Source organism: Aulostomus chinensis, chromosome 17 (assembly GCF_037954235.1).
Source record: "Aulostomus chinensis isolate RoL2024-O1b breed Wild chromosome 17, RoL_Achi_v1.0, whole genome shotgun sequence".
Classification (NCBI taxonomy): Eukaryota; Metazoa; Chordata; class Actinopteri; order Syngnathiformes; family Aulostomidae; genus Aulostomus; species Aulostomus chinensis.
Window position 1 is genome coordinate 23,905,169 of NC_141336.1, and position 17,171 is coordinate 23,922,339.

Below are 17,171 nucleotides of genomic sequence, written 5' to 3' on the forward strand. Positions count from 1 at the left end.
CTCTACACATCACCAGGCAAACAAATTTGCTTGCCTGAAAGTCCTGACAAGTCACCACATTTAACGCGTATATTATTCATCTGTGCACGACCATGTGTAATGGCGTGATTTGATCCAGTGATTTTGTGTCCCACAAAAGTCTTGGGAAGGGGCGAGAGCAGCATTTCAAACAGCGAGACCGTCACGAATCAGCTTATGAAACAATGTGGGTTCAGTGATGCAACTAGCAATAAACATGACCAGCGCCCTTCCAATATCCTTTTTCTATTTTGTAGCACCATATAAAAAGCGAAGCTCACATAGGATAAGGACTGAAATGAAACATGTTGCCAGGAAAGCTCATTTCACTTAAACTTGAGGTGCACTTGAAGAGCACAGATCTCCATCAAGGTCCATCTTCCTCAGAAATGGGGGGAAACCATGTGGAAACAGGAGTCAGTGATACATTTATGACTAATAGCATGATTTGATTGACACACCAGAGGTTTGAGTGTACCGCGTTGTATATCAGAACCGCAGTAGTGTGTGTGTACGCACAAAAGACCAGTTTTATCCATGAGGTGATCATGCGAGGCCGTGTTTACGCAATGACTGTTTCCGCCCTGAGCTGATGCACGCTCCCTCCCCTCTGCTGCAACAAACATGATGTACTTCAGTGTGTAAATTAGCCCCACACTGGCTAAATAGACATAAAATGTCTGTTAAGCGTTTGGTCAGTCTAACTGAAGCTTCTACTGCAGTTGGAGGTTGCCATGGTGACGCTAACTGCCTAGATTCAGCTGAGAGACGCCCGTCAAACATATCATCCAACCATCACAACTGATATCAGTGATATAAATGGTTTGTTGTTGTGTTGCAACACAGTAAGCAGCCTACCTGATTAGTTAGGCCTGATCGGACTAAATAGCCAGTTTATATTCACTTCCTCAGCAGACAACGACAACAGCAGCAAATGTATTTTAATAGGCTAATTAAAAAGCGAAGATGTGGACAGCAATTTGGAGGTCTAGAAACCAAGCCAGTGTAATCGCCTGCCTTTAATGAGCAATAATGTTCAGGGATGCACTTCTGGCAGACTTATGGTGACGAGATTAACAGGCCGCTGTCTGATCATTAATAAAAGGCTTATCAGATCAACATAGTGGGGGAGCAACAGCCTTGGTGGGCACCACAAGTGTCACAAGAGACTTTTTCATTGTTGGTCAGACTGTCACACCATTTTAAACCTCCCCTTGCTGTGTGCATCTCGAAGAATCCAGAAGCTATTTCATGTATTGATTTTAGGGCAAGAGCACTAACTTCTTTCAATAAAAGTTTTGTTTTTAATTCTTAGTCTATAAACTCCTCGTTCTTTTCTTCTTGCTGTAAAGCTTGCATTATCTGAGCTCAAGCAGTGCTGTCTTACAGAGTCATGGAGGGCTTTTGTGGGGTTTTTTTTGTTTTCCTTGTGCTTGACTTTCAGGATGTACACTGCTGACACCAGAGAAGTTCAAGTCTGGAGATGGATGATTTGGGCTGGCCTTCTGTACTGTTTGGAGAGTAATACTTCACAAACATAACATAAACATTATAAACTCAGCCAATTACAGTTGGTGGACAACTTGTTGACAAGTTGATATAGTTGGAAACAATGCTGAGGAACTCCTCGCAACTTTTCTGTGAACACCTTTTTCCTAACCTTTTAATGGAGCAGAATGTATCGAAAAATATACGGCCCAACTTCCTTCTAAACATCTCACCTGTGTGTTGGTGCTCCTAAACATGCTGTTCCACTCGATTCGTGAAACAGTGTTTTATTGTCTGTTCAATAATCCAGTACCACTCTGCTTAAATATACATGAACAAACCGCTTCAACGCAACACTGAATAAATTCTATAGGTCTAGACTGTATTAACACCATTCTTCAAAATTATGTTCCCTTATTTGCTTTTTGATGGTGGTGGCAGCGAGCGCCGTCTACACGTCTCAAGAGTGTTTTTGGGTAATGCACATTAAGAATTCACTTTAAGCCCACCACTAAACATGTTTAACCTACGTACTAAACAGAGCTACACATCCAGAAACGCAGCTTTCTCTGAGGGGACAGACGCGGGTACCGTAGCCTCAAACTTAGAGCTGCGTGGTTGATCAGATTTTGATCTTCATCGTGATTTGTGCCTCCCACAATTAAATCAAAACGAGCAGGCACCACTGACATTTGAAACGCGTGCCCCGCCCACTGAGCGCCAAACCGCTGTCAACGTTCGCTGCAGTTACGCTGCGGAAACAGCAGTTGGGGACATGCCGCCATATTAGGTCTTGCAACTCACTCACAGAAACCCTCAGTCAACAGCTGTCGTTTTAGCTCATCACATTCTAAAGGTAAGGGCATGTCAACGGGTTTTAGTCACCAACAGAGGGCGCTGTGGCTCAGGAAAACTAAAAGCTACTTTAACCAGGAAGTGATTTTCAAAACTTCACGAACACACACGCACACACACTGGACTGAAATACTTTGAAGGTGTTTCACCTAATGAGGTGGGACCAAGGCTGTATTACTCTGCCTTTAAATTACCTGGCTCTCTACTTGTACAAGTAGTAGCCTGTACAGAGGAATCATCAGTGCTCTTGCTCCTAACCACTAGTAATGGTTTCCATGCATGCATAAGACTTCGGTTAAAAAAAAAACAAACACATAAACTTTGCTTCCTGTCACTACAAGTGACCTTGAGCTCTGATGAGATGTGGAGAAATGAGAGACGTTGCGGTGAAAGCTGATTTCTTTTCCTTCATTAACAGTCTGTAGCCAGGGTGGGATGAGGCTGTACGATAACCGCACCCTTTACAGCTGCAGACGGCACACGTCTGACTCCTAGAAATGCAGCTGTCTCACTGATATGAATGAGACGCACTCAATCTACGTCTGCAGCGATCCCACCGTTCAGACCAGAGAGCCATCAATAACTTCTGGTATCGTTGGGACTTTTAATAAAAATGGACATGCAGCTTCTTGTTGGGTTTTTGAAAGTAAACACAATCGTGGTTGAGAATATTTAAGGGTTCCGTACGAATACAACAAAGTTTCTGAGCTGCCTCTTCACATTTTTCCACCCTCAGTGGAAAATCATACCAGTTTCCAAGCATGCAGAAAGGCACTTGGCAGAATGACGAGCTGAGCATGGCGGTGTGCTGCCAAATGGGGATGAGAGATATGATTCAACTGCGGTGAGCAAGATCTGGCTCCGTCATCCAGTGGCGCCCACCCTCTGCATGTGCTAAGTGACTAAGAGCTAAGTACTTGCCAAATGACCCGGGACACAGCTTTTAAGGTCCATTCATTCAAAATCACACACTGGGTTTTATTTTTTGCTAGCTTTTTTTTTTTTTTTTGGCAAAAAGCCTCAGATTCTCTAAAAAAAAAAACTAATATTCTAGCTGAGCAACATTTATAGTTTGATGACTGCACTGAACCAAAGCAACAACAGGAGATGTGTAGAAATGATAGCTACCATTAAACCTTTCCCCGTGTGGTGAGCCTTCCTCCAAGTGTCTGCCAAAAATAATCCTGGGTTGCTCCCTAATATTTTGGCAGAGCAGCATTAATTACAGGCAAGTAATTTTTTTTGTTTTTGGATTTGATCCGTCTCCAAACACGAGGTAATTATTCGAGGTTATCTCACAAAAAAACATGTGAAATAACCTGATGAATACAACAGTGCATGAAAATGGCACATAATGATTTAGATTTACGTGTCGGCACCACAGAGACGATCCGATGTTAGAATTCATGTGCTGGACACACAGGTGTCCTGGTCTGATGCCGTGTGACAGGTGATGGTTACTGATGTTAAATGAGGCTGTGCCACGGGGCAGGTTGGAGTGGCGTTCCAACAACCAGTGAGACATCCACCCTGCCATTCTCACCTCACATTACACGGGTGGTTTTTTTTGTTTTGTTTAGTGAAAGAACAGCATGTCGTCAAGAAGTGGTTTGTGAGTGAGAAACGATAACATTAATCTTTCTTAACTACAGAAACACATGAAATGCCTCCCACAGCATTAGCTTGAGGATCCTGATTGACGACTGGTGTTACGTCTGTGGTGCTGCTAGCACATAATCACGTCGGGTAATGCTGCTCAGCACCACATATTCAACTGTTGTATAAATGTGTAAAGGCCCTCTCATGTGTAATACAGCTTTATGTAAATCAAAGGCCTATTGAGTGTTGAGTTAAAATCATTTGAATAACGAGGGCAAAAGCTTCAATGATTTTGAGGCTGGGTAATTTCAAAACTCTAATATTCATAGATGATGTCAGCCTTTCAGACCCGACAATTCTCTATCTGAAGGCAGATATTATGAGGCGAGAGCTCAGTTATATCCGTTCACCATTTTTTTGGGCTGTTACAGTTTAAATTCTTACGGTCCAACATGTTTTTACAAGGTCAGCAACCATCAGGAAAAAAAGTGGGGATAGAAGAATTCACATTTAGGTCATGCGCACTTAGTGCATGTCTTTGACAGGCATTTATAGATAATTCAATAACAATGACTTGCTTGTGACGAAAATGGCACTGATTCAAAACATCACGTAATCCAATAATTCAGCTTCTTCTAAGCAACTGAGCTGAAATCAAAGCCCAATCAGCATTATTTCTACCACCTCATCTACACTCCATTACTTCTGCAACCTCACTGGAATGTAATTGAACCGTCACCATAACCCAACACATAATAACTACAATCAAGGAACCACGGAATGCAAGTTAGAATCAGACTTTTGTTGCTTTTACTGGGATGTGTTGGGCTGCATTCAGACCAAGTGCAGCGGGGGTGTAGAAGGTGACGGTGCAGTGATAGCCACCTAGAAGTAGTTCACCAGCTGCTGTTAAACACTGATGCAATGCTCTCTGTTGCAAGGGAAATAGCAGAACGCTATGGGGGTCTCCGGGGCCGGTTAATGCAGCTAACACGATTGGCAGGTGCAGTGACACGTCAGGTTGTGTTTGTCTCAAATTTGGTTCTGGATCGACTTTTCTGGGGCCCCAACCCCTGCAGCTAAAATGCTCCATCCTTATCAAATTCAATGAGAACTTGTATCTTGGCCTCGTCTCACTTGGTCTGAACCAAGCTCTCACTCAAAACCTGTTCTTACAGGCTACTGTAAGAGGCATTCAGCAACACAGGCTTAATAAAGGCAACTTATGAACACTGAGGCTGAGAGATGAACACATTATAGTTACGACCGCGACCCAGAGTTGTTCTGCAGCTTGGATGAGAAACTTGGTTTAGTGAAACGATACATCATTGATGGGGAAAATATCAATTAGTCACAGCAAGATGGAGACCACTGGGAAAATACAGCCCTTCTCCTGATGTTAATAAAAGCAACTGTAGCGAACTCGGCTACTGGTCCGATTTCACGATGAGCATCTGGAGGTTCTGGACAAGAAATGAAGGCAATTCATAAAGAAATGAAGGCCAATCAGACCCAGTAAGTTTGACCCAACCATCGCTGAAGGAGAAGTTGGTGTGTGAAAGAAAGTGGACTGGTGACAGTGGAGGTTTGCGATGTTAGCTCAGGATCGGTATTGATTCTGTGAATACGAAGCACAGCTTGATGGATTATTCATATGTGCCCGTCTTATACGCGCAGCTGAGGTTGTTCCTTTGTGTCTGGTGCTACTTTTATAACATAACTTGACTTATCCACTGTAAACAAAGTCAGTAGGCGGGGTTCATGTAATGAATCTGCCAGGGTTTTTCATCCTGAATAAATTCAATGTAAAAACACCGGTGAAATCGTTAATTAAGCAGAGCGTTTCCAGGTTTGCCGCTGGTTCCGACTTTGTTAACAAGGGTGTAAGATTGGTTAATGAGCCTTTCCCGACACTGACCCTGACCTCATTCATCAACACAGCAGAGATTGATGTGTCGTGTTACACAGCCCAAGGTCGTTCTGATGCCAGCACACTGTGGCCATCTTAATTTTGTGTACAAATGAACTCGTCAATTCCCAGTAGCGCACAACTGTGTGATTACATGTTTAAAAAATGAGATGCTGAATATTCTACAGAAGCACTTTTGGCATCACATAAATTGCATTTAACGATGTATGTCTCTTTGTAGATCCAGAGTAAGGAAAGCACTGACAAATCTCCCCATGAAACGTTTTACCTGACATGATGAATATGTTTATTTCCTGATTACAATGAGATTGTGTCAAGCTGAGCATATTTACATATCCATTTGCATTTTTTATAGCCTTGGTATTCGACGGTAATGCATTTCTTCTAGAGCTGGAATGATGCAGAAGATACATACCGATCAGACGAGTAGCTTTTGACAGGGAGGAATGAAACATGTCGAAAGGAAATGCTTGAACTACAAAGAAGGCAAGACTTTTTATGGCCATTCTTACAGTGTCTGTGTGCTCAAAGATCTGATTTCTCTTGTGCCACATCATACCACAATAAGAAAAGAAAATCAGACCTGACACAAAAAAAATTGAGAGGTGCAGCACAGTGAGGATTGTGTCTCATACGACACATCTAGTGTGGCCGCTCCAGGTAATTGCGATGATTATTGATCGCAACAACGACTGTCACGCTCACGTAAGGACCTGGTGTTTTAACCTTTACTAAAAGAACTACTAAATTTCTCCTTTGCTAAAATGCTCCATCGCAGGCCCAGGTTCAGAGTACTGTACTTCTCATCGTGACGATGCCCAGCCTCATGTGGCTCGGTCACTGCTTCTTAAGCGGACACTCTGGACTATTAAGTATATTGGCGTGCTCTTGTGCCTGGGAACATCTGGTATTTCCACCCAGTTCTTCTGGAGGAAAGCTTTGGCCCCCTTGTCTCTCATTTGCTGTTAGTCTGGTAGAAATATGTCAAAATGTTTAGAAACCATGTCATGTCTATCTACTTGTGCAGTATATTGTAAAAAAAACAGAAATCTTACTTCACTTTTATGGACAAACGCGGATTGAATGAGTACATTTGTGGTTGATTACTCAGCTTCAGCCAATCAGAGTTTGATTTGAATCAGTTCTACTCTCCTCTAATCAGAGGTCCCATTTGTCCTGGTTAGAGATTGTTTTGAATGTGATCAACTGGCATCTGTAGACTGACAGCAAGTGAAAAGAAGATATCATTAAGTTAGTTTGAAAGGTCGGTTCATTGACATTTTTGGGCTCAACAGAGTGGGATGGTTTCTGACTGTATATCCGATGGAATCAAAGTCAAATGTCAGCCTTCCTATTCTCTGCGAACTCTTCTACTTATTGCATCTACCCTTTAAAACTACAAAGACAGCCTGCCGAAAGGAGGTCAAAAGAAATTCCTCTCAGCTGGTCCTGTAAGGCCTTGAAGATATTGGAGAGACTACAGACAATACCAAAAACCATAATAAGCATTTGGCCTTACAGTATGTTCCAAATCCCTGCAACAGCCAACAAGAACCCAGAGCCACAATTATCTGTCTGGTCACTGAATGTCCCTGGAAGACAGATGTCAGGACGGCATCTTTCCCGATTTCTCCTCAACAACTAAAGAAGCGTCTGTGTGCCTTCATGATATCCTCCGCGGTGTATTGATCAGTCATTTACTTCAAATGTTTGCTGTTTGTCTTGTTCTCATTCACAGCTAAATTAAAAGTCGCAGTCAGACAATCTTTTGAGTAAAAAAAAAAGAATGTTATTTTAGTGTTATTAATGTTATGGATGATAAACACACTAAAAACAAATATACATTTGCTATGTTTGATGCATTTTATGTAGTGCTAATCTATTAGAATTTTAATCTCCTGTGGGTATCTGATGCTGTACTGAACTATAGCTTATGCCTCATCTTGGAAACCATCCTTCCTGACACCTCCTGTAGAAATATTACAACATAATACACTCTTAAAGCTATATTGTGCTGCACTGCGTGATAGGCTTCCCTGTAGCTCACTCTGTTGTCATTGCTGCAGCTGTAAAAATGATGGAAACAAAGTGTTGAGCGTCGCACAACTCCTTTGAAATGATTCACTTTGTTTTCCGAGATTTGATGCATTTAATCTGAGAATATTTTGAAAGTCTAGAAAAAGATACTTAGCAGAGGGCTAACTAGAAGTAGCCAGTAAAATCTCTGGTGCGCAACGGGTTGAGCATGCTCAGTATTTATTTCAGCAGGAGGGAAACGTCCCTACATACACAAACTAAAAACTGTAAAATCAGAGATTCACCTGGTGGTGATTTTGTAAGTGGGTTCGGTGAAGGCTTGAAGGTTAAGTAACATTTATTCATATGAAAATATACACGTTATATCCTCAAAAATGTCCTTTTTTGTTTTTGTTTTTTTTAGTTCAGTTCCACAAGCAAACATACGCTCATGGAGGCTCTCTATGGGCTCTCCTCTCCAAAATTACAAAGGTATAGAAATGACACAATGTGGACTCTTGTAGGTGATGGGAAGACTGAATGACGCTGCTCCAGGAGGGCGCCATATCAAAGCTCCCACACTGCTGGGCTGTCTTTTAGAATCCTCCGCTTTTTGCAAATGTGTTCTACTCCACTGTTGTGTCTCATTACATGAGAACAGCAGCAGCAGCTGAGTGAGGCAGATGTTCTATTGTGGAGCACAGCGACTCCTCAAGTGGCTAGCATCCATCTGAGAGCCTGGGTTACAGCTGGCAGCCACAGTTGAACCAGGATCATCCATCTCGATGCAAGGAATGAGTCTGGAGTGAGAAAGATGGCATGTAGGGTGGGTTTCGCTAAACAAAATATGGCAATGGACAGTCCTGCTGCACGCTTCACCCCAGGGGAAGGCAACACGCTGTAAGATTGGAGGCAGCAGACAGCTGAGGTCAGAAGGCTCTGACACAACTGCCATCACGAGTACACATTGGCCATAAACACCTCTCTCTCACCCGCTCTCTCTCTCTCTCTCTCCAGAGCTGAAACGCAAACAAGAAAAGTGACTTACCCTGTATCCCCAAATGCTAAAGGCTGCTAATGGATGCAGAGGAGGCAGGATTTGGGGAACTCGTGGCGAGTATCCAGTCAGCCTGTGTTGGCTTTAGCGGGAAGTAATAAATGCCAGCGGACAGCAGATGCTGTGGGGACAGCTGAGATTTATCACTGCAGCCTACAGCCATGTTCGACATGCTGTGATTGTGTGACCTGTCCTCTTCAGACCTGTTCCCTCAGCCTCCTTTTAAGCTGTCACATGTAACACCATGCAATCCCATTTTCATCCCATAATGTCAAATAATTTTCCCATGTTGTCAAGGATTTTACTCACACGTCGAGACTGACACTTTAAGTACCCTCAGGCATCTATAGGAGATGCAGCACATATCAGCCAGCGCCAATGTAAACCCACTTACATCAATATGTGATGTGCTCTGTTTTTCACGCTTGCAGCAGGAAAGTTCATGTTGGGTGGGCAGGCCATACTGACACTAGAAGTGGCAGTGAGGGATGGGTGTGCAATTTCCATTTGCAACATTCAATTTGAGTTTCTTATTTGCAGTAACAGGTTGAGACTGTAAACAGCAAACTGTGTATTTTAGAGTTACCAGACAGCACAAACCCAGGATATAATCTCTAAGACCGTGAAGAAGTAATGCCTGCAGCACTGGAGAATCGGGCCGATTCAAGGACCCACTCACCCATCGCAACAACTGGGTGTCGGACTGGTGCAGCCTTGTGCAACCAGTCGTCTGCCTAAATGATCCTGTCAGTTTGACAAAGATAATCTTTATGTCAACGACTTGAAATGGAATTATTTTGACTGTATGAAATCTGACTCATATGGTGAGAAAGAAACAATAAATTAGTGACTTGAAGCTCGCAACAGCCAATGAGAGCAAGCTAAAGAGGAAGCGTGACCAAACAATGACACATCATGCAGTAAACTAGCACTGCTTGAAGCTTTCTTCAAATTCACCTTCAGGTTGTGCGACAAGAAATCAGCAGATTCCTCTAACGTGACTTCAGCCAGGTTTAGTATTCAGTTCTAAGTACACTCAGCTGATGATGAGAGTCCCCTTCCACGAACGTGTTTAGCTGAAGTCACATGCGAGTTCTTCTGTCCCTGAAAGCACCACGGTAATACTGTTGAGGGTAAATGCCTGGTGTGTGATTCTGTATCTTGACCAAATTGTCTGGGGGGTGCATTTTTTAAGAAAAATCTAGGGATGAAATTTAAGAAAAAAAGCTGTTAAATCTGTTATATCTGTCGTCTCCCATGTTTTAAAATCAACCAATATTTAAAAACAGGATCTTGTGAGCCAAGATGCCACTTTTGATTGATATTATCTCAATCTGAGAAGCCACTTACCCACAACTGTAGAAAGACAAGCCACAAAAATGTTGTTCTGTCCATCACCGTCTATCACCGCAATCTACCGTTTATCGCAGGCCCTCTCCAACCAATCAGATTGAATCGCAGACGTAACAGCTGAAGCCAGTCAGGAGAGGACTCAGTTGTGATCTAACTGATGCGGCGGCAGCATCTACGCCGACCTCTTCAGGTGCGGCCATTGTTGTCTTAAAGGAATAGTTGCAGCAGTCACACCTAAACCCCGCCCATATCCCCTCAAAGGATGCTGATTGGTTGTTCAGACACAAACGTGCAGCTCGAAGCCTAAGACAGACGGAATCTTTGGTGATCTCCTGAATCCAGCTGCCTCACAACATAAAGAAAATACAACATGCTACAATGTTTCAAATACAGCACAAATAAAATATACTACCTTTGTTTTTGTGTTTTCACTTTTTTGGCAAACTCTGCAATATTTGAGTGAATGAAGATTATTTTTGTCTCACTGGGCTGTGTCACTTTTATCTTGTCTGTCCAGATGTGACCCTCGCTGCTACAGCCCCGTGGATAATCACCATATTGGATGAATGCATCCTGCAGTTTGCTGACAATACCGGCGGGGATGAAAGCTAAGCCCCTTCACGGTGCTAACATGATGGATTGATCAGTTGAAAACATGGTAGGGTAATAGTTGTCAAAGTGACACATATGAACCTCCACCGCAGGATGTCTCACTCATGAATGCGTTTCATAAACAGCTGGGTGACAGTAAAGTGCTGCGGGAACTTTTGATTCGTCCCTTACGGGATGACCTCTGACCTCGCTGTTGTCTTCGGCTAATGTGAACAAGCTTTGAGAGGCTGAAGTGACGCGCCTGCACATGCACACGCTTCTAGAATCACGGAGATGTTCACACACTCCAGTCAAACACTCGCTTATCTCATGACTCACACTTGTCTTCATAAATTAGTCTGGACTCACTGAAGCAATTTTATGTTAACATTACTGTGAAAATTAACTTTGTGAACAAGTTCTGAAATTTAATTTGTAGCTTAGCAGCCAAATATCTGGTAGATAAAAAGTTTAACCCTCCAAACCTTTTATTTTAACCTGCCCACGGAGAAAAAAAATGGTGTGATGCGATTGTACTTCTAAAGTATATGAATAAGTAAAAACAGGATAGTGCAAAAAATCCTAACTGCTAATTGTTTGATTATTTTCTGAAGATTATAATCAATATTTCTATTTGTGTGATCATTTAATGAGCTGCACTAAAAGAAAGTGATTTCGTTTTTTTTCAACAAAGGAAAATCAAATCAAACAATTTTTTTTTTTTTCATTCCAAATAACCTTTCTGGCCTTTTAAATAGATTCCTGTCTGTCGGAGGCACTATTGAATGCAGCACAAACTCTATCACACACTTTTCTGTTCAAGATGATTTATACTTCAGAGTTCATGAGGTGAACTAGAATGCACCGTGAAGTTGCTATTTTACAGTTGAGGCCGGGACTCCACAAAAAGCTGCAGACTACAGTCGATCATGTTTTTAAGAGGCATTGCCCTCCAAAATATATACAGCACACAGGAAATCCACCTGCATGAGGCGTGTGGCCAATGTTAAAGGGACAGTTCATCCAAAAATGAAAAGTCACATCCTACTCAACCTCATGAAAGGTCAGGTGAAGTGCTTTTAGTACTGCAAGAGATTTACAGGAAAAAATGCTGCAGTATCTCCCAAACAGTTGGGAGTAAATGGTGAGAAGATTTAAAATGTTTGACCAAAAAAACAAAACAAAACAAAAATAAAACTGTAAAATGACTCCATAATGCTCACGTGAAACAATCAGAGTGTCCTGAAGCTTCAACATGCCAAGTTATTTTGAAAAAGGTCCCTGACACCATGTTTTTTGCCTGTAATTCCAGACCCGGCTCGTGAATGAATGAGACCTCCAATCTAATCTTGTGTCATTCATTAGAAGTACAAGATGTAGTAAATAGCAGCCCCCTGGACGCTGAGCAGATGTACGCTGAGAAACGCAAAATATCAGCAGAGATGAGTGCAGCTATGAGGTTGTGATTGTATGTGTGAACTGTGGTTGCACTGTTGGTTGACTGACAGTTTAAATTAGCGAGAGAATATCCGGTATCATCTCACATCAGCCACCCACATTACTGTGTCTGTTCTCAGCTTATATATATATATATATATATATATATATATATATATATATATATATATATATATATATATATATATATATATATATATATATATGTATGTGTGTACGTGTGTGTGTGTGTGTGCACGTGTGTGCATGTGTGTATGGTGTTTAGACTGGCTGTTCTGCTCACAGTGCATATGAAGCACACTGGAGGAAACTATTATCTTGTGCTGACAGGGATTCTTCTCAGTCCGGTTCCATGTGGATACAAAATAAACCTTGATTATTGCCATTGGAATCCATCATCGTCCCCAAAATGAGGAGCTGCTCAACGCAACTCACATAAATACGTGAAATGACCACAACTGCTGCAACACTAAAATTAACATGATAGTGGCGGTGGCCCCGAAGAAACAGCAACAGAAGAGACAATAAGGATCTTGCAATGGTGGACACACAAACTCCCTGGTTCAACAGCATAGCGCTGTTGGCTGCAGCAAATGGTCTGGATTTGAGAAAAGGTATTATTATCTTCTTTACAACAGCTCTTTGAAAGGAAATGCACTGATGGAAAATACAGTTCTAGGAAGTCTTAGGATCTGGCTAAAGGTTGGAGCACAAAAACACTTAGATGAAGTTAGGAAAACATTGTGTGCTGGGTCAAAGCACCAAGAACGCGCAGGTGTGGTAAGGTGTGCTGTGTGCTGGACACATCCACGACCTCAGTCTGACATCTACTGTGGCATAGCTGGAATATCAACACAGTGCTGGAGAGCTTTAAACCCTTTATGAGGCAATAAAAAAAAAAGTATATCCAGGAGAAGACACAATGGTACACATACCTCCACTATGGTAAAAGACTATATAAAACCATCCCTGACTGTCGTCTAAGAGTTAGGCATAAGCAACTGGACTTCTTTTGGTGTAGAAGACGTTTCACCTCTTATCCAAGAGGCTTGTTCAGTTCTGAAGAACAAGAGGCTTCTTCAGTTCTTCATACCCAAAGTTCAGTTCTTCAGAACCAAACAAGCCTCTTGGATAAGAGGAGAAACGTCTTCTACACCTCAAGCAGTCCAGTTGCCTCTGCCGAACACTTAAAGCTACCATGACCTGGACGACTGAGAACCTTCGTCCCTCACTGTCATTAACACCGGCCTGTTGGATCCGAGACTGTCACAATTCCCAGAAACTAAGATTAATTTTGGCTTTTGATTCTAAGGTCACAATTCCAATTTTTTTCTCCTTTTTTCAGCCTCTGTTAGACTGTTGAGACAGTTGGGCCAGTCTGAAAACTCTCCAACCAATTTGATATCACGCCACAAGACTGGAGTGGTACACTGCCTTTTTGTTAAAAATTGAAAGAAGTTTTGATTGTCTTAAACTGGATTGAAAGAAAATAAATACACTCAAACTCACAAAAACTATTCAATACCAAGCTGATGGGAGAGGGCAGGCAGGAAAGAGACACTTATGCGAGCTGATGCGAGGCTGAGCCTGCCTGTCTGTCTCAGCAGGGCTGGCCATGTCCAACTCACCTGACACAGGCACTGAGTTGTTGGGGAAACTCAGGTCATCCTCAGCCACCCAGGAGAAGCTCCAGTACCCCCGAGGAACGCCAGCAGCAGGCCTACCAGCCAGCACTTCACCTGCAGATACAAGAATTCCATATCTTACTTTCACAGCACTTGTGAGAAATTATCAGCAGCAGAGGAGACACGAGGTGGGAGAACTTGTTTAAATGCGAGATGTTCCATTTCAGTGGTATTTGTTCCTTACTGTTTATTCACCCTGGCTGGTGGCAAATGATTTGATATCCACTCTGAGGTTCCCTTTATTTGCTAGTCGAAACTCATTATTGGCTCCACTAGTGAGATGCTGTATGATCTTTTTAAACCACTCATTATTTCATAAAGCTCTTTCCACTGGCAGCGTAATTATCAAACAGACAAGGTGGAACCCTTCAAGAGCTTTAGAGGACTTTGGTCTTAATGGAGAGTGACAAAGTGATGCTGTAATTGGGACTTCTGTTGTAATATTGAAATGCAGTGTGGCCTTTCATGTTACAACCACAAATGTAAAAGACATCCATGATCAATTTTAAATAGTCAGTTAAATAGCCATGAAGCATCTGTGTGAAGCGGTTATTGGATATCGATATTGCTCAAGGAGAGGCTTGTCAGATTTTGTCTGACTCGATTTCAACCTTCAAAACTCAGGCTAATTACCACCAGATGGAAGAGATCTTTCCCTCTATAATTGTACCTCTTCTTCTACCTCTTGTGGACACAGTTCTCCACGCTCCCATCACACAAACTGCATCTCTCACTTTGTCCTCAGTCCATGGGTAATTAGCAGCCAGTCACAGTCGGATACACCACTGCCCAGGAAGGAGACTCCTGCATAAATCCTGTAGACATTTCAAATGAGCCTTAAAGAGCGATTGATCGTAAACACTGCCTTTAAAGACACACATTTTACTATAATATGCTCCACTTCATCTGGCCTAGAAACTCCCATGATACTCAACTGTCGTGTTCCCTTTCATCACCGTCTGAGTGATATTTCTTACTTATTTTCTTTGATTCAAACTCGCCACCAGCATCCATTCTAAACCCACAACATGGTTTACCTCCTATAATTAGTTTTAGTATGCTTTAATTTGAAGCGAAGGGGAGATTGGAAACAGTTCTGAGTTTGAAGGACAAACGTGGTCTGGTTGTTGGAATGAAAATGGTCCCGATGGTGGTCCTGCAAAGTTTCACTCACACAATTTTGGTTCAGATCAAACTGAAGACTCCAATTAAGGTAAGTTTGAAGAGGTCCTGAGATGGAGCTCTTTGAAATTGATTTTCCCCTCCTGGCCTCTGCTTCTTTTCAGTCTGCTTTACCACATCAGATACAAGCACAGGTTAAGCAAAGAGGAATGTTAGATGCTCACAGGCCAAGACCGATATCAATATGTTTTTATGAGAATCATTTTTATATTCTAAAGTCAGGAGCAGTGGAGGCTGCATCTATTAAAGAGCGGCCGAACTGAAGCAACTGAAAATAAAAGGGTTGAACTTTAAATGAAACAAGGTTTGTATGACTGATGCCGGAGGAATTTAATGAGAATTAGTCCAAGTTCTCACTCTTGAAATACTTCCTTGTTAATCTGACTGTCAAGCTTAATTCATAAAGTTTCCAGTCATCAGGAGTTGAGGACAGACTGGTGGTCATGTGGGGGAGGCTGACCGTGGTTCCAAGCGAGGGTCTGCTTTGGGGTCAACAGCTGCTGCTGTTGGGGAAACTGCTGTGTGATTACTGGTGGGCTGTCATGCAGATGCTGTAGCGACAGGCTGAGGAGATGTCAGCCTGATCAGCTGCTGGGTGAGCTGTCTGACTGCCTGGTGTCTGTGGGGGCTTGCCGGTTGATTAGCAGGCTGACTGGATGCTATAGGGCTGAGCGGCTGGCAAGCAGGAGGGATGGTTGTGGCTGCCTGACAAGGCCATGGCTACCTCACAGAGGCACTGGCCCAGCGGTGGAGGGGTGGAGCCCGGGCCAGGAAGGAAGCAGGGCAGGTCTGGATCACTGGGTTGAACTACGTAACACTGCCAGGAATTTTTTTTTAACATCACTTTCTAAAGGAAATAAAACACTGGCTTTTATGAAGTAAATCTAGACTCAATTAAAGTGATACCTGTGTAATGTGTAGGATTTAGTGCTGATAAAATTTTATTTAACAGTGAGCTATTGACCTTGGTGGAGGACTGCTCTGTCCAAGCCTCCCCCTGGTTTTTACTAGTGGTGGGGACACTGACCCTTTGCACACTATAAAGGGTTTCACAGTAAAGAAAAACCCGTCGAGCTGGCTGCCTACATTCGCAACACTTTGATATCATAAATTGTGTCCCGACACGAGGAAAACTTCAAACTCATCCAAGCAACTAGGTAACAACTGAGGGAACTCATTGCTGCTGCACTGCAGTTTATGTTCTATTTCGATCTTCTGCTACCCTTTCAGCAGCAGCCATTGTTCTGTGCAATGACAATAAAGTAGAATCTAATTTAATCTAATTTTGACATGGCATTGCAGGGTAAACGCAGGGGGAATTAATAACCTTAATCATGGTCCTGCTGCAGTTGTGCGGCCCGGGCTCTGGTGCTGTACATGGGGGTTCAGATCGGAATTTGACCAACCACACCTGCGTTTACTTGCTGTGACACGTCAGCATGGCTACCAAAAAAGGGCCGATTCAAACGCTGAAGGCTGAGAGAGCCACTTGACCTCCAAATGCTCGAACCAAAGCACCTGTTTTTCCAAAACAAATCATAAGTCATTCAAAAAATGTATTGTTACACATCTTAGGTGAAAAAACACGTTTATCAGCAATTATATTCCCTCTGTTGCATAAAATAAAAAGAAGACTGAATTCAACTAAACTCCCGACCGATCTATTCAACTTGTCTTTTGCCAAAATAGTTGATCTTGTTTTATTTAATTATTATTTTGAATGTTTTTTTAGAAACTAGTCTGAAGCTCTCTGTGTGAGGTTCAAAGTGCCACGTCCATTGGGCTTACATGTTGCCTCCGAGCAGCTCAGTGACATCCTCTTTGAACATCAGAGAGCCACCAGTCACCAAAGACGACCATGTGAAGTTTCATGTTTACCCCCCACCCCTAAGTATGACTCTCCAGAGAAGGTGAAAGGCAGCCTCAGTTACTTGAAGCT

At 42.6% G+C, this 17,171-nt stretch overlaps 1 protein-coding gene across 3 annotated transcripts in view; it reads right to left on the bottom strand.

The window, feature by feature from the left end:
• alk (ALK receptor tyrosine kinase) overlaps window positions 1–17,171 on the bottom strand; it is a 334,907-nt gene that overhangs the window by 175,816 nt on the left and 141,920 nt on the right. For 2 of the 3 annotated variants that reach the window (XM_086182128.1, XM_086182129.1), the window contains exon 2: window positions 13,994–14,104. In XM_086182128.1, coding sequence (XP_086038254.1) covers window positions 13,994–14,104 — 111 coding nt within the window. Of the gene's footprint in view, window positions 1–13,993; window positions 14,105–14,720; window positions 14,866–17,171 lie in introns of all 3 variants that reach the window. The other variant, XM_086182131.1, reaches the window with a different exon arrangement.